Genomic DNA, 22,835 nt, shown 5'->3' on the forward strand with positions numbered 1-22,835 from the left:
GGCTATTAATTAAGCATCCAAATCGGACTGTCGTATTTAGTTGCTGATTGCTGCTCACCTGGCCAGCGCAGAGACTGGGTGAGCAAAGGTGGGACAATGTCGGAGCAAGCGGCAGCATCTCCCTGCCTTAATCTGATTTTCTTCTTCTTTTTTTTTTTTTAAGTCAGATTGAGATGGTCGGAAACGGGGCCAAAACCTGTCGGATTTGGCTGCGTTTCCTACAAAAGCATTCGTACCGGTCTAAAAAATACAGCCCTTTTTAAATAAGTCAGAACCCCTTCTGACCTATTTAAGTCAGAAACTGCCGTCTTTTCGACAAGACGGAAGTTCCGACAGCAAATGAATATACCCCATAGATTTGATTAGACCAATTTCACCAGTATTCTTAACTTTGCTACAGGGTAGAGCAGAAATACTATGGCCATTATCATACCTAATCAGGACCATTTAGGGAAAACAAAGGAATTGCTGTGTGCTTATTTTGAACTAAAACAGGTTTTGAACAAAGTTTCATATGACCACTGGATGGCAATGTTCAAGAGATTTTTTAGTGCACCCTGGTGTATCATATCCTAAATAGTCAGAAGGGAACTTGCCGTTTGTTTACTATTTAAATCACAAAATTGAAAATCAAACAAATTTGCAAGTTGCTGTTTTAGAGCTTCCCATCGCCTTCTAGTAGAAACATGAGCACATATTTATTTCTGGCTGGAATCCCAGCACACACGTAATAATTATTTCGAAAGAGAATAGTCTGGGCCCTCATTTTACCCTACCTTCCTTATTCACTAATAGATAAATTGGCAGACAATCAGAAATACACCCTCTGTAGCTGATGCTGCTTCTGACAGCTCCTGGCAATGGGGTTGAAAAAAAAAAAGAGGGGGCAGCTAACAGCCTATATTCATAACCACAGTTACCAGCAGAAGCAGCTGCCACATAGGGGATTTTTCCCGTTTATGGCAAATTATTCCTGTTAAGGACAGGAAGGGAATACAACTATACTACCTGTATAAATAGTGTTCATTCATAGCACCCTGCTCATTGTAAAATCCTTGTAGTTCCTCCTTTCTGACAGGGGTGTCGCTGTCTGCTGTAGTACATCAAGAACAGTCTGGTTTATCTCAATGCTGAGATACAAACCAGACTGTTGTAGAAATACCACGGCAGAGAGTGACACCCCAGGTAGGAAGGAGGAACTGCAAGGATTTTTCAAGGAGCAGGGTGCTAGAATGAAGACTATATAAAGAAAAGCACTGCTTGAGATAAGACACATAAGACTTGAGATATGGTTCCAATGAATAAATTACATTGTATAGGGAATCCATGTGTTATCATTGGGAAAAAAAACCCATAGCTTATTGGATGGCACTAAAGGGCTTTGTACTGCTCACAGGAGCGTATGTCTCAGACAGAATGGGTTCACCAATAACTGATAAACGCATGAGCAACTCAACTAAACAAAGCAGAAGATTATATAGGATGTAAAGAACGGGAAGTATATAGTCACACTGTGCCCCAATATGCACTTGCACAGCGATTCTCGGCCCTTTACCCCCTGTAATCAGAGCTACAACAGTAGTTAGGATTAGAGGTCACTGCTCCTTTCTAGAAGGCATTTAAATGTTACATAATTAAACTGCACCTGTAGCCTGTGACTGTAACCTGTAGAATGTTGTCTATCAACTGACTAGGGACCGGTGTCATCACCAAGACACCTTATAATAAAGCATGAGAAACTGGTTCCTAGGTAATGTACATAATGCATTCTCATGAATATTAATGTGGCTCTCAAAATTGCTTATGCCTTATGTGTAGGTCGGTTCTCAAGGCACATTGTCATTCCAGGTTATAAGGACATCCATGCTCTCGGGCAGAGGTAGGGATGCCAATCCTGGGGCATTTTTTCAATCCCGGGATGGAAAAAAATGCATAATCCCAGAATTGCCCTCCCCAATCAATATCACCCCCCCCCCCCCCCACATGCCTCATGCATATTTACTCATGTGGAGCATGGACGGGAGCGGCAGTGCGGGATTGCGGCCGGGAGCAGTGCCGTGCATTCATGAGCAGTGTGGGGGCGCGGGCAGGCGGCTGTGCAGCAGAGCCGCACAGCTCAGTGCCATACAATATTGACTATATTAATTTGAGACTTTCATTAGGTTTAATTGAGATCAAAATTGGCTTGCCTGTGGAGTGCACATCGGTATGGCAAGCTGTATTCACACTTTGCGATTTGTGCTAAATTTACTTACAATTTTCACTATATAGTCAAAATCTGAAGCTCAAATCGAACCAATTGCATGCACCTTAAGAGACCTCAAATTAAGTTTCAATATCCCTAACTTGGAGCATGGGAACAACAGTGGAGCATAAAAATACTAATGCAGCAGGTGGTGTCTATAGCAAAAAGAGGTCTCCTGCCTTTAGTGCTAATCTGAGAGGTGTGGCAGATTATGCAGTATTGGATCACCATCATGATGATTGGGCTAGATAATCTGGTTTTAAACACACAAAGCCTAGCCATGGCACACCATTGTTTTGTGGAACAATCAACACAGCTAGTCCCATTTTGCCCCAACATGTCACATGTCAATCATGCTGCGGATCAGAGGGAAATGCAATCAATCACACAGAACTAATTCTGCACTTGTGCAGAACCACATACATAAGGGATGTATGTAAATCTGGCGCACACCATAAAACAAATAAGGTGCTCGACAAATACTTCTTCCGTGAGGGAGGAAGCAGAATCTGGTCATGGGTAGGTGAGTGGCAGCATTTCCCGACCCCCCCATCCCCCTCCTACTAGAAGGCAGCGACCCCTCCCCCCCCTCCTGCTGGAAGGCAGCGGCTCCTCTCCCCCTCCTAAAGGACCAGGCCAGCGGGAATGCATGCAGCGGTGCCCAACCCCCCCTATCCCCCTCCTGCTGGAAGCCAGCAGCAGCACGCGCAGTGGTGCCCGACCCCACCTTCACCTCTCTCAATTTGAGGACTGGCTCAAATTTTAGAAGTACTGTCCTCCGTCCTCTTCCCCCCTGGAGCAGCAGCCGCCTGGACAAAGTGAAAGCCATCCCAAGCATCAGCAGGAAGAAGCACCAGCCTCTGCCGGGGAGCAACGGCGGGCGGCGCTGGGGAGATCAAAGCAGTGGTGGCCAACACTGGGGAGAGGGAGGCCCATTAGTAAGAAGGACGCCTGCGTCCTCTCCATACCTTCTCCTCTTCCACCTCAACCCCTGTCAACACCCAATTCCATCACCTCTCCCCATCACCCCACCCCCTCTCACCTCACCCAGTTACTCTCTTCTGTTGCCCTGTCACCTCAACCCCTCTCAGCGGTGCAGGACCTGTAATGGCGGTGGCCAACCCCCCCCCCCCCACACACACACACACACTCCTGTGCATTACACGGTACAAAATGTATGTGCAGCATGTTGTTTTTTAACTAGACCGCATCTAGTTCATATCATAACACACGCTGCTGTAGCACATCGCATGCATTTTGAACTAGATACGATGCGATGTAAATAAAAATGCATGGTGCACATCATACCCTTTAGCTTGTCTGGCTCCTACACTTTCATCTTGGCTCTTAGGTTTAAAAAAGTGGTCAAGTCCTGCCTTAAAACAGCCAAGGAAATGCCTGCATCAGGAACCTTAATTCTATTTTAATCAGGGACATGTGCTCTGAACTGATGCTGCTTTTCTGCCAATAAAGTACAAAGCTTTGCTATTGATCACAGAAATACGAAGCAACTGTAGGCATCCAAGAAATTAACACGCAACAAGTTGTTGCTGATTGACACGGACATTAAAGGTGTTACCACTTCATTGCCCATGACAAACAGACACACTTGAGAAATAAAAGGAAGGTCAAGTGTCAAAATGAGAAAGAGTGATGCAAAATGGACAAGCAAGCGTGGGTCAGAAAAGAGACACGAATAATGAGAGGGCAACAACCAGGGGGAAAGAAGGGTTTAAAATCAAAACATGTTGTCAATTCACTTAACATTATAGTTATCTTTAAGCAGACAGCATGACATGAAAATAAAGATAAGGGTGATGATTGATCAACAAGATGAAAGAAGACAAAAACTTTTTGCTTTTGTTCAGCTTTTCAAAAAGATACAAGATAATGCAGAGTACCGCAAAGGAACTGTGTTCTACATGCACAGCCAAACCTCACTCCTATCAAGGGAACAGAACTCTGACACATTATATACGTAGTTGGAAGCACTCTCCATTATCTGTGTTGTTCTGTAGCACTGGCCCATCTACTCAACCACTACTTTGCTTCAAGGGAAATGTGATCTTTGTTTATGACAAATTATACTTTATAGACTCCAGTCCTGGGCCCCCTTTCTGTCTGGACCCAACAGTCCCCCTCTGATGGCTGTCTTACCTCACATGTTCTTTCCACCTATTGGCAGTGGTTCAGAAACTGTGCGCCGTGGCATCCTGGGGTGCCTGCAAACACTTGCAGGGGTGCATCGGTATGGTGGTCCATGGCCAATTCAAATTATTTAAGGTCAATGTAATATGCAAAACCAATGCTGGTGGCTGCCAATCATAAAACATGTGTACAACCCAACATTACCATGACATATTAAATTAAGGAAATTGTGTTCATATCCTTTTCTAGGTTTCTCAATAAGAAACTTTTTGCCTAGGGGTGCCATGAAAAAAAACAAAAACGATTCTTTGTGACCGCACCAAATTCTCTCAATGAGACTTTCTAAACATAAACTCTTTTCTCTCCCCATCAACTCTTGCTCCCCATCTGCACTCAAATCTTAACTTTCCTCAAGAAAACACCACAACACTATGGGCCTTATTTTGGTTCATTCTTTCTGTCAAAATCCTTCTTAGATGGACAAAACCATGTGCACTGCAGGGGGGGCAGATGTAACATGTGCAGAGAGAATTAGATTTGGGTGAGTAATTTTGTTTCTGTGCAGGGAAAATACTGGCTGCTTTATTTTTACACTGCAATATAGATCTCACTTTGAAGTAAAACCCCACCCAAATCTAATTCTCTCTGCACATGTTACATCTGCCCCACCTGCAGTGCACATGGTTTTGCCCATCTAAGAAGGATTTTGTCAGAAAGAATGAACCAAAATAAGGTCCTTAGTTCTCTCCAAATTCTGCAGATTTCTCTGCTCCACGATTCTCCGAAACCTTTGGAACTAATTGTCTATTAGTACACTACCTGAGCCACTTTCTGTCCTTCCAATCTGACTTCCAAACTTTTCCACTACAACTGCCCATGCTAAAGATTTTAGCCAAGTCAAAGGGTAACTTTGTGCTCACTAAAGCCTCTCGATTGCCTTTGACACCCTCAACACCTTTTCCTCCTTCATAACATTTGGTCCATTGTCTTATCTCCCACCTAGTCTACAGCTACCTTCTCGTACCTGGCTTTGACCTCGCTCAAGTTTAAATGCTACAATGCATTTCAAAATCCTCTTTATACATCTTAAACCTTATCTTCATAAAATACAGTGCAGCTCGTTTACGCTATTTTAACTAAAACCTCTTTTCCATTCTTTACATTCTAATAACCACCTCTCACTACTACTTCCAAAACTTCTTCCATGCTTCTCCCCATCTATGGAACTCTTCCTCACTCAAACAGACTCATTTGCAACCTCTAATCTTTAAATTGCTATCTCAAAAACTCACTTCTTTTCTATATTCTGTCTGTCCCCATTCCTAAACCACCCCTTCTACTTGTTCTTCCTGGAAGGTCTCACATGTTTTTAATGCTCTACTTCCTCCCTGTATCTAGGCTGTTCGTAGGGCCCACTCAGAACTATGTTCCTTAATTCTAGTTCACTCTGACAAAATCATTCTTAGATGGACAACACCATGTGCACTGCAGGGGGGGGCAGATGTAAAATGTGCAGAGTGAATTAGATTTGGGTGAGTTATTTTGTTTCTGTGCAGGGAAAATACTGACTGCTTTATTTTTACACTGCAATATAGATCTCACTTTGAAGTAAAACCCCACCCAAATCTAATTCTCTCTGCACATGTTACATCTGCCCCACCTGCAGTGCACATGGTTTTGTCCAGCTAAGAAGGAATTTGCCTCTAAGATTGAACTAGAATAAGGCCCTATGTCTTAGGTTTGCTCTCTCTTGGTCTATCTTAAATGTACCTTTTATGTTTTTGCTTAAGCGTTACAGTTTTAGGATTATCCTGTAGTTAAGGTACATATGGCATTTTTATTTGGTTATCTGATACTATTATTTGTAATTGCTTATTTAACTTTTTGTAACTAGCAGTTATATGATACTAGTATTGCTAGTATGGGTATTTCTGTTCCTCTTATGTCCCCCCGTGAGTGTATTTTTGACTTGGAGGAGTCTCTCTCTACATACTTACGATTATATGTTGATATATTGCACGTTCTTGGATGGGCCTCGAACTGCCTTCCCATTAATCTTGGGTTATATTAGTTAACATCACCATTTCGCATGAACGTTTTATGTATGCCAAACGTAAGTGTGCAGAGAAAAATATGACCGGGTATCGGCTCTCTGGCAAGATTCACAACTCTCACTTGCTCGGGATACTTAATATGCATTTTAATTGTTGGATGCTCCTCTTCCCCCTTGGTGTTTGCCCAGCCTCTCATACGCACACTCTGGCTTATTTTTATTACTTTACATTTATTTTGTTTAAGGTTATACTGTAGATTATTACAGCATCTTCGGAATATTGTATAATGGATGCCCACTGACAGTTGTAATTGTTGTTATTACACTTTACTGCTCTTTCTGTTTTTTTGTTTTTTTTCCGGGAAATGTGACTCTCCTTTTATGTTTAATGTACTATATAGGTTGCTACTTTGTTTTTGTTTTTGTTTTTGATTTTTGTCTCTTTTGGAAAAATCAATAAAAATAGATCTGATTTAAAAAAAAAAACCTAGTAGTTATGTGGTAGTATAATCCGAGATTATCGGTAAAATCTTAGAAATATGTTGCATTAAATAAAAAAAATTTAATACATTTAACGGTTTGTGGTGAACATGTAAGCCCACCACCAACCGTCACAACTACTTTTTTTCCCCTCACAAATCTGGACTGTTGGCTTTTGGAAAGAACACACAATTCGGTCTTGAAATAAAAAACTGTGAAAAGAATTCTAAAAATAGAAACCTATTTATGACATAATAACTTGTAAATGAACACAAATACGTGGCACACTTATATTAATGCTTTTCACAATACAGGAATGTGCATCCTATTATTTGAAGCTTTAGCAAATCTAATTGCATGACATTAAAGGTTCGACCTGCTTTCTAGTCACTAAATTAAAAAGCCCATTTGCATTACTTTGAAGACGAGAGAGCACAGAGGCTAATATGGCTAATGGGAAAAAAAACCTCTGGGAAAAAAAACAAAACAAATGGACCAATTTGGAAATGAAGAATCGAAGTGTTCCCGACTGAGAGGTTGTAATTCATCAAATGTATTTTTTTTCTTCACCCCTACACAACCTGTGCTTTTCCCACTAAAACCTTAATGCAATCAGGAGTATGTGAAGAGCATTAGATTTCAATAGGGCGGCAGCCAGTTCTGAGGTGTCACAAATCGAGTTAGCCCAAGACTGGAATCAACGGTGAACATCTTACTCAGAGAAAAAGAATTGCATACGGAACGAGACCACTTTGATTTTACATAATTCAATCACAATAACTCACACATTAGACAACAATATATTACTACTGAATATGGGCAAAATCCAGGTGCACTTGTTCTTGCCGCTGCTGTTGCTATCTTTTGGTGTATATACAATTGTGATTTTATGCTAACATAGGCAGAAGCTGATCAAACTATAGGGACACCCACTGCCGACGCATCAGTTTTGTCCAACGGTGTATAATTGCTGAAACAGCGGTACCATCGTTGCAAAACTGGACATGTTGGAGACTCGAGTGGTCTGTAATGCACAGGCTGAGATGCTCCCCCGGGACACAGAGGGCTCTCCAGTAGCAAATGAGCTCGGAACTAATTTATGCAAGTCTAAAATACGCTGTCTTAACAGCCATAGCTTGTTTGCGTTGGCCAACCTCTTTTTGTTACCACCACCAAGTGCTGTCTTCCTGTCAGTCACTTTGCCACTGATTCCTCAATGTGATCGCAATTCATTTTCTGCGAATGCGCACTGCAGCTCAGACGCAGATGCAGTAAGAAACCATTGACCGATGTATGTACAATAGCTGCTTTGTAGCCACATCTGAATGAGCCTCCACGTCACATACTGGTGACAGTAAAAGACCAAAATAATGTTTTTAAATGGTCACCCTAAAAACATTAAGCGTTTCAGCCAAAACGATAATGAACATGTTACACATGATATACAGTAGACTACAATACATCCAAGTGTATTTTGTGAAGAGTGAGTAAATGGTTTTTAACTTGTCTATAACAAAATGTAACCCCTGAAAGCAATATAGGTTTATAAACATAATTCCAGAGATAGAGGAACTGTGCTCATACATAAGCCCCCAAGCAGTTAAGTAGAGAACATGCATAAAATGTAAAAGGAAAATCTAAAGAACAAGCAAGCCAAATAGCAGCATGCTGGAATCAGAAACTGCCTCATGAGGCCCCAAGGCCACAATGATACACAGTGTTCTGGGTGGATGAATACACAACGGAGTAATTTGGTTCCAGGCACCATGTATTATCAGTTGGTGGATTGGCAAACTTTTTGTTCACAGCCAAGTCAGAGCCAAGTCACTAAAGGAAATTCTTCTAAAAAAAGCTGCTGATCAGAGATAGGTTAGATCCAGCACAACAAAGAGCAAGAAAATCAGTCTTCACCCAAAGCAAACAAACACACAAAGCAAACTCCATCTTTGGTGCCTGGACTACATGCAGATTCTATTACAGAGAAAGCATATACTGTATTCGCAGTAACTTCTATCCGCGATGTCCTAGTTACCCAGCATGCACTACTGGTGAGGCAGAGGCAAGGTCTAGAGCAGGGGTTCTTAAACTATTTTGACCCTGGACTCCGTCAGACAATAAAAACAATAATAGAGGACCCCAGCAAATAATGGCAAAATGGCTGCCACATGTGAGGTAATTGAAGTGAGTGCTATTGTGACAGGGAGTCCGTGTGTAATGGGAGGAGGGGGGGGGGGGTTAGAAAAGGGTGACAGGGGGATGGAAAAGGGAGGCAGTGGGTGATTACTAATACCCCTTTCAGACATATGCAAAAACAAAAACCCTGGGATTTTTCATGTGTACACGCATCATCCTGGGACTAGCGTATGTCCGAAAGGCTATTCCCGGGGACTAAAATCAGGACCTGTGCACCTGCAATTGACCCTGGAATTTTAAAAACCCAGGATTGTACCGGGTTTAAAATCCCGGGTGGTATCTCTGAAAGGGATATTAATGACTTTTAACCTGTCCCCCCCCCCCTTCCACAGACACATTAGACTGATGGTCAGCAACATGGAGTTGTGACCCGCTGCTGAGGTGGTCGGGACCCACTTTGGGGTCGAGACCCACAGTTTGAGAACCGCTGGTCTAGAAAAGCAGTGTTGTGTTCCCGAAAATATTGGGAAGACTGATACTAGTATAAGCAGAAAGCCTGCAATCATTAATATCAAAGATGGGGATATTTAATTGTTATTTTGTAGCATAATAATTACTGTGCAATAAATCCACACCTAAACTGACAGGTTACATAGTTCACACTGCAATTATATACCTAAACTGTATATATAATGTAAAGCTCCTGCATAATAACCACACACACCCTGCATTACCTATTACTAATTAACTCAACGGTTACCCGTGTAACCACCTGTCACCCTGCTTTACGTGTTTTCTTTTAGTAATAAGTACACTGCTCATACACTGGACGGAAGTGAATGATCTCTCCCCTTTTTTTATTTTCTTTTTTAATGGATTTCATTCTGGCACATTGTTACTAATATCAGAATCTTATTTATGCAGAATTCTCACACAGAGTACAGGTCACAGAATATTACATAAGCTCCAACATCTCCGTTATATATCTCCCTGTGTGGACAAATACACAGAAGGTACAATACATTTCTAATACCTAGGAAACACAGCAGATAAAAAACGCTCTGTTTCCTGTACACCCCCCCCCCCCCCTGCTGTTTCAGAAGCAAGACTGGAACAGCATGTGTGACAAAATCTGTTTTGTGACAGTTCGAGTCTCTGCACAATAATGTTCAAGGAAAATGTTGGTGACCTGTCTCTGTCATTTGCGACCCACTTCACATCTAAAATTGACTCCACTCCATATTTCAGGACATCAGATCCCACTAGATTGTCAGCACCCCAACCCTTCCGTTCCAAGCCTCCCCCCCCCCCCCCCCGATACATCTTACCAACTCTGTTCGGAATTGCATTCATGGTTCTCATCCGCTTCCTTGCTTGACCCTATCCCCCTCCTGCCTCATCTAATCCTCCCTTCTTTGCATGTTTCCTATCTTGCCGACCTCTTACATTATCTCTCTATCATCAGGCTTCCTCCATTGATCCTAACGCTCTCTCCAACTACTGACTCTTCTCTCTCTTCCCTACTGCCTACATACTTCTTGAACTTATTATCTATGACCACCATAGAATCTTTTGTTCCTCCCACTTCCTGCTTGATGGATTTCAGTTTGCTTTCAATCCTCTCCACTGCACTGAAACTGCCCTCACAAAAGTCAGCAGTGACCTCCTTGCTACAAAACCACAAGAACTATTACTCTCATATCATTCTCCTTGACATCTATTATATTTATGACACCGTGGACCACCCTCTCTGCAAATCCTTCTCTCCTTGTCTACATAATACTCACGCTACTGGCTAGCCCCTTACCTCTGACCATTCCTTTGCGGTTTCTGCTCATGACTCTACTTTCTCCACACTAACAGTAGATGTTCCTCAAGGTTCTGTTTTTGGACCTCTCCTATTCTCCTTCTATATGTTTTCTTTAGGTGAACTCCACGTGTACTTTTCCTACACTGACTTCCTATCACTAAGATGCTGTTGTCTTATTTTGATTTTTTTTTTAATGTACTTGGTCAGGTGCTGCAAAACCCTGGTGGTGCCAAAAGAATAATAATCATAATAATACCAATGTGATAAAAATCTTGAAAACTCCTCGAAAATAAAGTAGTGAAGAAAACACTGAGGTCTCCTGGGTGACCATCGAAATGGAGCAGAGGGCTATTCCTCATACTGGGGTGATCTATACAGGTATGGAATAGCTCACATACAATAGGTCGACTTGCACAAGCTTGACACATTTGAAAAGTTGGACACAAGCCAAAAATTCACAAAAGGTCAACATGTTTTTCACTTTTTCAAAGTGTCGACAAATGAAAAAGAGGACCCCAAATTAATGTACCTCTTCACTATCCATGCGTCGAGCCACTTTACCATTTCCAAATTAGAGTTCACATGGATGATCAAGTATGGGAAAAGTCCAAAACAAATTTCAAATATCATGAAAAACCCAATTTTTCATGAGTTGACCTTACATTAAAAAATGCCGTTGCCAAGATTTATCAATCGTAAGCACTGAAACTTTGGTCGCGGCATGATAACTAACAAGCAACATGCTTCTGCTATTTCAGATTGTGACTTCTATATGCAAAATTCAGGAAAAAAAATCTACAGTATAACTTTTTTTTTTAGATTTTGTATAATATGCCATTTAAATTTTATCTCTGCACAGAAAACAATAGTGCCAGTTAAAATGCAGTTTTACGTTCATAACCCAAAGTTGATCTGCCTATTGCTTATAAAAGGGAATAAATGGTAATCTAAACAGTATTCGTTTCTACTTCAATTCACTTGAAAAACGTTGTAATATAAAATGCGTACAACACAAGGGTTGATAATACGTGTCGTTGTTTAACTGTCCAGGGATAAATAATGTAGTAAAATTTGATGTCTCTCCAAAACAGATTAGGCCTGTGTGTAGGTGTTATTTAATGTGGGTGAAAAAAAAAAAAGAGAGAGAGACTCTGTATTTGTGAATTGAAGTGTCTCCTGTTGGCTCTTTGAATCGTTGGGCCGTCTTCCAATGTCTAAAGCAACTTTTATAAGAAGAGTTGTACACGTCATTTGTCCAACTTCTCCATTTCACCGTGTGGGATCAAATGTCTCTATTGTCAGAAACACTACCTAGGTTTGCCATGTTATTTTAAGAGAAAATTCTGCTTATACAGTGAGCGCTCAAACCCATCTGTTCATATAAAAGGTGTATAGATTCCACTCACTCATCAAGATCATCCTCTTCCTGCCGCCTGGCTTTGTTAGCGTAGAGGTATTTCGTCATATCCACAGGTCTGGCATTCTTCCTCTTTGCCGGCTGTGGTGGGGATTCTTTATGAAGTTCAATAACCACTTCAGGCCCTGCGTCTGGCTCATCAAATGGGTTAAAATAGGTTGTAGGCTCAGGGTCCTTAAATGGGTTGTAGTCATCGTAGAATGCTTCAACCTTGGGTTTCTCTACAGGTGTTTCTAAGAGACAAATACGCACTTTAAGCAGGAATGAAAATTGTGGACATTTTTATAATTAAAGCAGAAATGATTAATTAGCGTTGCGGCACACGCGCTAGCACGTGTGGGTGTAATATAATAATATTGTTGCATAATAAGACAATATACTGTACATGACCACAATATGCAGTAATTACCTGTCTGCTTCTGTCTACTAGTTACAGCTACTTTATGGTAGCTACAATAGTGGGTGGCTAAACATTCCATAGCTCAGTCCACAAGACATGGATTCTAGGATAGGCTATAAGGATAGCCATACTTGAACATGGGTGACTAAAATTGGTACAGCAGTAGTTTCGATTTAACCGCCTGTGTATGAATATCCTTCAGCCTTGGTGACAATTAATTAAACTTTACACTGAAAACAAATGGATAGGGAGGTGAATACAGTTCTGCACATCGCCAGGTAAAAACAACCAACCAACTTAGTATTTTACTAAGAAGAAACTGCTGGACCAGGAAGTAAAAAGATGACGGATACAAGGGAACAGATGTAAATGAAGTGGAATGTACACCTGTTGTCGCATGTGCGAACACTGAGTGTACACAAGTTGGTCACACCTACACTTGTGAAAGAAGAGGCGGTAACTGGGGCTTTCTCAAGTTGGCAAAGTATACTGAAGGTGTGTGCTAAGTGTAAATACACTTGTTTGGAGGAGTATATTTTGCACCTAGTACCGGTTAAGTGCAATCACACGCCGATGACAATGACTAGGAGAAAACAACACATGCAGATAGAGGGCAGGTGCACCAACTTTGCACATACAATTATTTTCTGTGCATGTATTTTGGAAGCAACATGCACCTGGTTTCTGTACAAACTTGAGCTAGGGAGGGGACAGATATAGGTGTTATTCAATCAGTCTGGTTTTTTTTCCGGGTAGCTGGAAAAAAATACAAATAAAGACTTTCTTTATTCGATTGCGCATCAGACTTTTTTCCGCCAACACCGTTTCCCTTTGGTAAAACACTGCATTGGTGGAAAATCATCGATAAGTGCTGGAATGTTGGAAAAAAATCGGCACTAATTGAATAACCCCAATAAAAAGAAAATCCATGGGTGTGTTTATTACCACCCCCCTTAAAAAAAACACCTTGACTTTATATACTGCAACACTCGCTGTACTATATAAGATCAATTATCCATAAAAAAGTGTAGTAGTGAAAACCAACAATCACATAGATCTCCCTACCAGATCCATGGGTATAGGCTTGTATATTTCAAACCATTGCTCTTTGTACGACTACCTTTGGCATCTGGATCTCCGAATGGGTTTAGCTCTGTGGCATCAGAAGAACTTTCGAATGGAAGTGACCTCGAGTTCTCTAAATCTTGATCCTCTTCATCCAGAAAATTTAACTTGTTTATTAGTTCTACAATAGATAGAATTACTTCTTCAGAGTACCATTCGTAAACACAGGCCTTTACACAAATGGATGTGTGCAGATGTGCAAAAATCAACACAAAGTAAATACAAAATATATATATAAAACAAAATCCATACTGAACTATAAGTTCCCCATTCAGCGCTGAAATAAAGTAATGCTAGGGCTTGAAATGAGTCTTGTATTTTGTAGCAAACCAACACTGCCAAATAAAAAAGGTGCTAAATTTAGAATACATATAAAGGGTATTGACCAATAACAAGCAGCCGCAAAGCAGACTGCACCCTTATGTGCAAAAATGAGCAGCATTGCGGAGGTATAGGCATCAATGACTGCAGATGCTTCAGAACCCACAATAAAAGGCAGAATTACAATAGTAACTGAATGATGCCCGAAATCTGCATGGTCAATGGATGCCATCACATTGCCTGCAGGAGTTGGGAGCCCGTCTGAATAAAAATGAGTTCAACGAGATCGTCATCCAAAGTGTTTGAAAACTGCAGACAAAATGTGGTTGTTTAGACAAACAAAATAATTACATAAAATGGCCACATACCATTAAATGCAATCAAATCTACTAACCCTTTCACACCCGGGTTATTGCCGGGTGGGCGGTGCAGGGTGTGGTGAGAAAGTGCCCAAGCTTATAACCCGGCAATTCAACCCAGGTTATAAGAAGGGTTAAACCCAGGTCACCCTCCATATAGTGGGCAACCCGGGTTTAATATGAAGCGCTGGACGAGGGTTGGTGCTGGTCTGACCTGGTACTGGGATGTACTGGGGTATTGGAAATGTAATAGTCAAGATGTAGACCTGGGGTAGACAACTCCAGTCCCCGAAAGCTACCAACAGTTAATGTTTTCCAGATCTCCTCACAGAATCACAGGTGAAGTAATTAGCTCCACCTGTGGATGTTTTAAAATCTGTTAGTGAGTAATGAGTGCACCTTTACAGTAGCTAGATCGTCTGGAAAATGTCATCTGTTAGCTCTTGAGGACTGGCGTTGGCTACCACTGATGTAGACCATTAGGCCTAATATAAAACACTTTGCATCTTCACATAATGCATATTTAACAGAAATTTTGCACTGCTGCTAAGAAATCATTAGAGCCAGTCACCAGTATACACCAGTATGGACTAGAAATATTAAATGATTCTCATATACTGTATTGGTTGTTTATCCAAAACACTATTAAACCTGGGTCATTCAACAGTGTTCACATGCTTGCTGCGTTTTATAGGTTTCTTTAATCTAGACTGCTTCAGTTTAATGGGAGCATGAGAAATAATTAGTATCAAGCTATAATGTGTCCTAAACAAGTCAAAGCTATTAAAACAATGAATCACTAAACATATAATGAAACGTAAAATGATGGGAATACTTTCCCTCCATAGTTCTACCTCGGTAACAGCTGTGTTGTGTCAGCTCTAAGCTATGCAAGTCAAACATAATTGGTTGATACCGCTCATGTGATTTAGTAACCATTTATCAGGAACCAAATTTCAGTATATGATTGGTAGGACATGTACATGTGGTACCTAACAGCAGCCCATTATGGCTGCACCCTGCACATTTTAGGTGCTCAGAAGAACCGGAGATTTATTTCTAAGATTAGATTTATGGTTTAAACTGTAGTTATGTCAACATATGACAGGATTCGGTAAAGCAATATGTTCTGGAAATAAATAATATTTTAAATATTGGGGATCTTTGTGGAAATAGCAAAGCCTGCATTCAAATAAACCAGAAACACATGTTGAGAGAAAAAAAGTGTTTTATTTACCACGATTCGCTTTATATTTTGCCAATACCTTGATGCTTGTTGGTTTCACTACAAATTACCACAGACAGCACTGAGGGGGAGGCACAGAGGCACAGAGACACAAGACGAAAGCAGACACAAGCAGGAGGCAGTGTGCACAGGTAAGCGGACAACTCAGAGACGGGATGAAAAGAGAGGAAAAACCATAGACCTTCATTAGGACTGGATGATTTCGCTGAAGGCAAGTGTGCTCGCTTTAGGGAATCATCCTGATCTTCATGTAAGTTGCTCAAGGCATTCAATTGGTTTACAATTTCTGTAAACAGAAGCCAGTCAAGACAGCTATAAGGCAAATGATTATTAGAGAAAAAAAAGCAAAAAAGCATCATGCCCCTGGCCAGGGAGAGAAAACAGAGGTTAGGCCGCAAGGAAGTGAATGTTATAAAGAAGCAGAGAGCACAGTACACAGGAGATCTTATATGAGGAACATAAATACCGCAAGCCCTGCTCAGTCTGTTTATCACGCTACGACCTCTGGGCCAGTAGCTTGCAGCAAACCTGTACTGTCATTTCATCACAGTAGGGCCTTCAATGGTGTACCAAAGTACTCACAGTGGAGGCTCTGTATTGCTGGCTGAACCAATAACATCGAGGATGCAGCAGATCAATTCACTGAGGACCAATGACATGACACCAACCCCATTGCTAGCTAATTCATAGCCTTCATTGTCTAGAACACATGTCCAGTTCACAATATGGCAGCTCCCGTTTATCACCATCAGTTGCTAAATAGGGGGCCCTAACAAACGTTTGCTATGGGGCCTAGTTATGCCCCTGTGACTATATAAATAGGGCTGCTAAGAAAAATTAATAACTACCTAATTAACTGATGGCAACAGATGCCAGTACAAGATTTTGTTTAATTTAAAAAACATGTGCAGCACATAAACAATGTTGCGTTGAATGGATACAACCAAGCGATACCATTTGTACTATGTACATGGTAAGTGTTCATTCTAGCACCTTGCAAAACCAATGCAGTTCCTCTTTCTTGCCTGGGTGTCACTCTCATGTTGTGGTGCTTAAAGCACAGCCTGGTCTGTATTTCAGCTCTGTAATACAGACCAGAGTGTGCTAGAAGCACCACAGCTGAACACGGCATCCCAGGCAGGAAAGATGAACTGCATGGGGTTCGAAAGGCTTGAACACATGGTGAAAGACTCCTACAACAATTAAGCATGGAAAGCTACATAAGTATTGTAATCCTGCATTGTAATACTAGTACATGTAGGACACTATAATGTATATCCTCTCCATGATTACTTTAATGTATATCCTCTCCATGATTACATTAATGCACCAAGTCGGACGCACATTCTTGCAATATCCTTATGCCCTATAAATCTATCCGGTTACGGATGGATTTATTTACCTAGGCATAAGCAATGCATGAACATGCATATAGAAGATTTGTCTACATAACAACATGTACAACAATACAGGTATGCCGGCAATTACATATAAACGTCTAACATATGTGAAAGTTCCAGAGTAAGATGTAACATCATCTTTCTGGTCACTGTGAGAGCTGGTTGGGGAAACTTGAGAATTTATGGCATTGTGAACAGCTGCAGTCCTTGTTATTCCGGTGGCTAAGCCCATAATAACAGGTTCCCCTCATTATCTCGGCATCTCACTAGGTGCAAAAAAATATCTTTAATGCATTAATGGAGTCACCTGAGGTTATGTTATGAGCTGGCTGCATTCATCAAGTTGTAATATTAAAATAAATCAAACGCACTGGGGCACAGAGACAGCATTTCCAGCAACACTTGGGAATTTATTTGAAAGTTCCAGCAAGTGTTGACTTGTTATCCTCAATGAGCTTATATAACCACAGCCGAAACACCTTATCACACAGCCTCTCAGCGAGGGCCCTGATTAACCAGTCTTGTGTCCTTCTCTGCACTTACAGTATCTTCCAGATAACATATGATCTGTCACAAACACCACAAAACGCCTTGCTACCCCCAGCCTTTCACACTTACTAGTGCACATCCACAAATTCCACAGACTTATACACAAAACACAATTCTCATTGGTAATCAGCCTCACTAAACATGGAAATTGGAGCCGCTTTTTAATTATAGAGTGAAAAAGTCTTCAAGGTGCATACTCAAACATCCATTTGCTTGCCACTGGAACCCTCCCACATCTTTCGATGGTTGCAGGTGGAAGGTGCAGGCATATATGTAAGGTGGAGCAACCTTACATATGCATGTGCACTTGGGAGAAAGTGGGCGGGTGATGTCAGCTGCCCCCCCCCATGTTCGGCACGGTTCCATTAGCATCCCACGAAACGCTGGGCATTCCCATATGTTAATGGGCCAGTCCGCCCATCTTTACCTATAACAACTGCGTTCGAAGGAGCTGATTCAGAGTAGTTTGCTAAGCAGTGATCTTTCACTTAGTGACCGGCTAAATGCCACTCGCCGCACCGCCCACATCTCCTCGATAACATGCGGCCGAGGGGAAGAGAAGATCATTCTATAGTCGTGAACCATCATAGAATGATTTCTCAACCCTTCGGAAATAAAACTAGATGAAAACTGATTTTTATTTCCGCCGCTATCTGCTAAAGATGGGGTGAGCGCTGACGTCATGTGATGTCAGCTGCCCACCCCAAGCAGGGAACGCCACGACCACATTCCCAGATGAAGGCCCAGTGTTTTTGTGGGGTCACCCATAAAATATTGCACTTTCCGCTGATGCCGCCCCCTCCATCCCCTTCCCTTGCGAACACATCGGGGATTGTGATACTCGCCGAAGGCGTTCGTACAGGGGGTCTGCACATGCGCACATACATGCATGCACAGACACCCCCCCCCCCCCCCACCGAACGGGAACAAATGATCCCTTCCGAGACAAGCTAAATCACCCCCTTAGTTCAAAAAATACACGCTGTGATGGGCGGGTGCCGGAATTACAGACAGTCGGGATTCCAACAGTCATTGTCCCGACTGGTAAAACCCAGACAGTCGGGATCCTGACAGCCACTGGCTATTTTCCCTCATGGGGGTCAAATGACCCCCATAGAGAAAGAGAGAGAATAGAATAGGTGGCCAGCACAGCAAGCCACTGTGCCCGCAGCGCGGCGAGCCTGCAAGGGGCTTCGTTGCTCTTCCCTCGCTTTCTGAGTCCGGGCAGACGGGATTCCAACGTCAGGCTAATGACTGTCGGGATACCAACTGTCAGGGTGTTATACCACACCCGTTGTGGGCACCTGATCAAATCTAATTCAACAAAGGAATTCTAAATTAAGTAGCTAGAATTCAAATCAAATAATGCTACTGTACACATTGCAAATCAACGTTTAACAACAAGAAACTCAACTCTTCCTTCAATAATCATTTGGGACCATCAATTAAAAGATTACAGTAAATGTTTAGTTGAACTAAAGGCCTAATGATTTCACTTCATAAACTGGGATTATTCTAAACCATTAAATAAGATCTGTCCCAAATATTGTCAGACCTATCGATAGTGAATTTTCTGAATATTTTTAGATACATGCTAATGATTACAAAATGAGCGACGAAAAAAAGAAAGTATTTTAAAATCAACAGCTAATTTTGATTCCTCATAACATCAAGTGTATTTTACAATAAGTAGCACTTTATTTTAAAGCTGAAATATTTGCTGACATAACTCCACCCCCAACGTAGTAATGAGAGAATGAGTGCTGACCACATAAATATTTCAAAGACATTAAAGCAAAATACTGCTTTCTTTGTGGACATTAATAGCATTCTATTCTGGTATTTCATTCAGCAGGCGGAATGTTAATCCTACTCTGGACAAATTCCAACCCAGGTCAAATAATCCTGTCTGCTCATGTCCCACCTGTAAACAAACAGACAAAACGGCATTTTAAACCCCCAGAGACAAAAAATTGTCCGGCATCGTGATCATCCAGTGAAACTGCATCTTTTACAAGCGGGGACCCAGCCAAGGCATGGAAAATAATAAAGCATTAAAATTAAACAAAAAAGGTACATGTATTTTATATTACACACTGAATATTAAATAATGTGCATCTCACTTACAGACTTTAAAAACAGATCCCCATCCCCTGTGCCACCATAGAGAACTCCCTCAGCTCTTGTTAACATAATATAAAGTGCCCTTAATGTCTACACACAATAGAGGCGGCCATTTTGTGGTTGAGACCATGAGAATTCAGACAGTCACTCAAAGGCACGATATCTATAGCGCCTAGTATATTGATAGATTGCAGTGGTATGAATGTGTGTACACAGTGGAGGATTTGTGGGCTGAAAACTAAACCCAACAATTCACATGGGGCTCTATTTAAAAATAAAAAAAATAAACGCAGGCACTGAAAAGTAACATATCACATTGCATAGTGTGAATGTGATCAAATGTAAGGATTCAAAGACATCCACCGCTTCTACAAGTGGAATCATGGAAGCGGGCCGTTCCTAATACAGGACGCTTTATAGGAAGTCTTTGATTAGCAGTAAACCAGTACTTACAGTATATAAATTTGAATCTACAAAAAGCCTGTTGAGGGGTATTTAATTGAATATCTCTAATAAAAGGCTTTACCCATTTTATAGAAGCCCAAGATTTATGGACATTACAAAGGCACAAAATGATTTATTCCACTAATTCTGCCCACATCATCACCGCTACTCCACTGTGACCTAGTTCAAAGAAGCGCAGAAGCACCAAAGCGTATTCTAACAAACACAGACTGAAATGCCAAGGCCACATAATCCACGTTTCTACCTAGAATGTAACAGATGTTCTGCTACACAATGTGGACAGGAAGGGTTGCCATAGCCACAAACCCCCATTTAAGTCACTATGGGGGGCATGGCCAGCACTGTATAAGCTGCTGGCTATGCGCAAGCCCATCTGCTTCAATTAATAGATGCTGTGCTTCTATTCCCCGCTCTTCTACCAACTCCCCCCTCCACTGCAAGAAACTGCCGGGCCCACAGAGGGCCTTGGTCCACCACACCAGGTCTATGAAGTACAGTAGGTATGTGGGGTAAGGACTGTGAGATGGCTAGCAGAGGGTTGGCAGGGGAAAGGGGTGTGCACATTGGTTTCCTAAGACAGGGGGCATGGATTGGGGAGGCTGGTGCAGGAGTAGTGTGTTGGTTAGTAGGTGACATTAAGTGGCCTGCACGGAATAGGAAGGTTAGCATTGTCTATTTGCATATATTTCTACGCTTTTTGGCATTGGTTTGGCTGGGGATGGGCGTGTGTACTGTGGAAAGTTCATTAGGGCAGGGGGTGTGTGTGCATTAGGTTAATCTGCCTGAGGGGGCGTAATGGGTAGCAGGGAGCAGGCACCTGAGAGACTGGTGCAGGGGTACTGTGTTCGTAGGGGTCATGAAGTGGGCTGATCCTAGGTAGATTTGAACTGTGTAGGTCATTAAATGTACCCGTGCAAAACTTGGGCGGCTTGCTGGTAATTAAATAAGGTAAGCATCCCCAGCATTCACCACCTACAAATAAAAGACTCCATAATGACCTACAATACACACAGAATTCTTAACACTCATGCCCCTTACACACAGGGTGACTGTTTTCCTGTGCTAAGTGATCTAGGTTAGTACCCATCGGTCAGGACACAGTTGAGCGATCTGTGCTAACCTAAAGTTTGCCTATTAGCACTTACTAGGTGATCTCAGATATTTAGTGCATGCACGGCAATGGTGACACGCGGGACTGCCCATTGCCATGGGTTGTGCACATGGAGTGATCCGGGCTTAATTTCTAGTGAAATCATTTAGGAAATAGGCAAAAATGCACATCAATGCTAATTGCTTGCTGTGCTTTAGTGCAAATTCGGCACCACCTGTGTTCGTAATGAGCCCATGAGAACGGGGTAACCACAGGCTGTTTCAAGCCAATCAAAAATGACTTTTTTTGCCTGTTGTTCTTAACGTAAATAAACAAAACAAAAAAAAAACAGCCATAAGTGTCATCTGTCTTGTGCTTAATTATTTCTGAATAAAATATATTTATATACAGTAAAGTACGGCATTGTAACTCTTTTTTTACGCTGCACATGCAGGCCTATCTGGACAGGAGATCTCTGGACTGGCAAATGCCAACAACCTGCTATAGATTCTGGCCTGGAATCTTCCCAATACTTTATATAACAGAGCACAGTTACTAAATCTTTGACATCATTCAAATGAAGACCCTCATGCTCTTTCAGGACAGACCTGTGATTTTAGCGGTCTTTTCTTCCTGGTTGACTCTGTTCTCTTCATCATCTTCGTTATCCTCTTCGAAGTCGTCCAAATTTCCAATGTCGGCTTGCTTCATGCTCATCAAACTGGCAAGGCTTTGCATGTCTTCATCACTGAAAGAAAGCAACATCCAAAATTCTTATTAGGGTGTTCCGAAATATTGCTTTTATCTATGCCACCCTCGCTGCTCAATATATTTGACATTAACCCGAAATGGGATGACTTTTGGCGGTAATAGAGACAGCGCTCAAAGAATGTGCTTAGCAACAAGTCTACAGAAATGAAGCAGAGCTTTTTTCGCTGAGCCTTTTTCTGTTACAAGCAGTAAGGATACCCGGATTCCATGTAATTAATATATTTCTGCTCAAAAGTGCTTATGAAAAACACAACTAATTAGAACGACTTCATACTGGTCAGCCGTTTATTGTAACGTAACATACAATAACTTACAATACAAATACAGTATAAAAAAACACTCAGGTCTTTAAACCTATAGTTTCTTAGAAACCGGTATTCTTCCAAGTCATTACGAAGCAGGGGCACATTTGTATTGCAGAATATGCAAGAACGAACATCACCGCGCAGCAGGATTACAGTGATGGCTATTTGTGAAAACGCCTGGTACAGATGTAGAGCAGGAAGAAAAAAAAACATTGTTTTGTATTTTTTATTATTATGAAGAGGAATGATCTGTTTCAGAATGGGAGCAAATAATACCCCATCTACATTTTGATGGCTTGCTCGCTATTTAATGATACATTTTTGTAATTGGCATTCTGTACAATTCACACTCCCTGTGTACTATAGTGATGCGGATTAACGCTGGACATTGAAA

At 41.6% G+C, this 22,835-nt stretch overlaps 1 protein-coding gene across 7 annotated transcripts in view; it reads right to left on the reverse strand.

The window, feature by feature from the left end:
* The window catches only part of EHBP1 (EH domain binding protein 1), a 337,428-nt gene that overhangs the window by 197,113 nt on the left and 117,480 nt on the right, over nt 1-22,835 (reverse strand). For 4 of the 7 annotated variants that reach the window (XM_083175797.1, XM_083175794.1, XM_083175798.1 and 1 more), the window contains exons 7-10: nt 21,974-22,113; nt 15,919-16,023; nt 13,807-13,932; nt 12,276-12,519 (exon numbers count right to left, since the gene is read on the reverse strand). In XM_083175797.1, coding sequence (XP_083031923.1) covers nt 12,276-12,519; nt 13,807-13,932; nt 15,919-16,023; nt 21,974-22,113 — 615 coding nt within the window. The remainder of the gene's footprint in view (nt 1-12,275; nt 12,520-13,806; nt 13,933-15,918; nt 16,024-21,973; nt 22,114-22,835) is intronic. The other 3 variants (XM_083175799.1, XM_083175796.1, XM_083175800.1) reach the window with 1 other exon arrangement.

Source organism: Crinia signifera, chromosome 3, assembly GCF_055691185.1.
Source record: "Crinia signifera chromosome 3, ASM5569118v1, whole genome shotgun sequence".
NCBI lineage: Eukaryota > Metazoa > Chordata > Amphibia > Anura > Myobatrachidae > Crinia > Crinia signifera.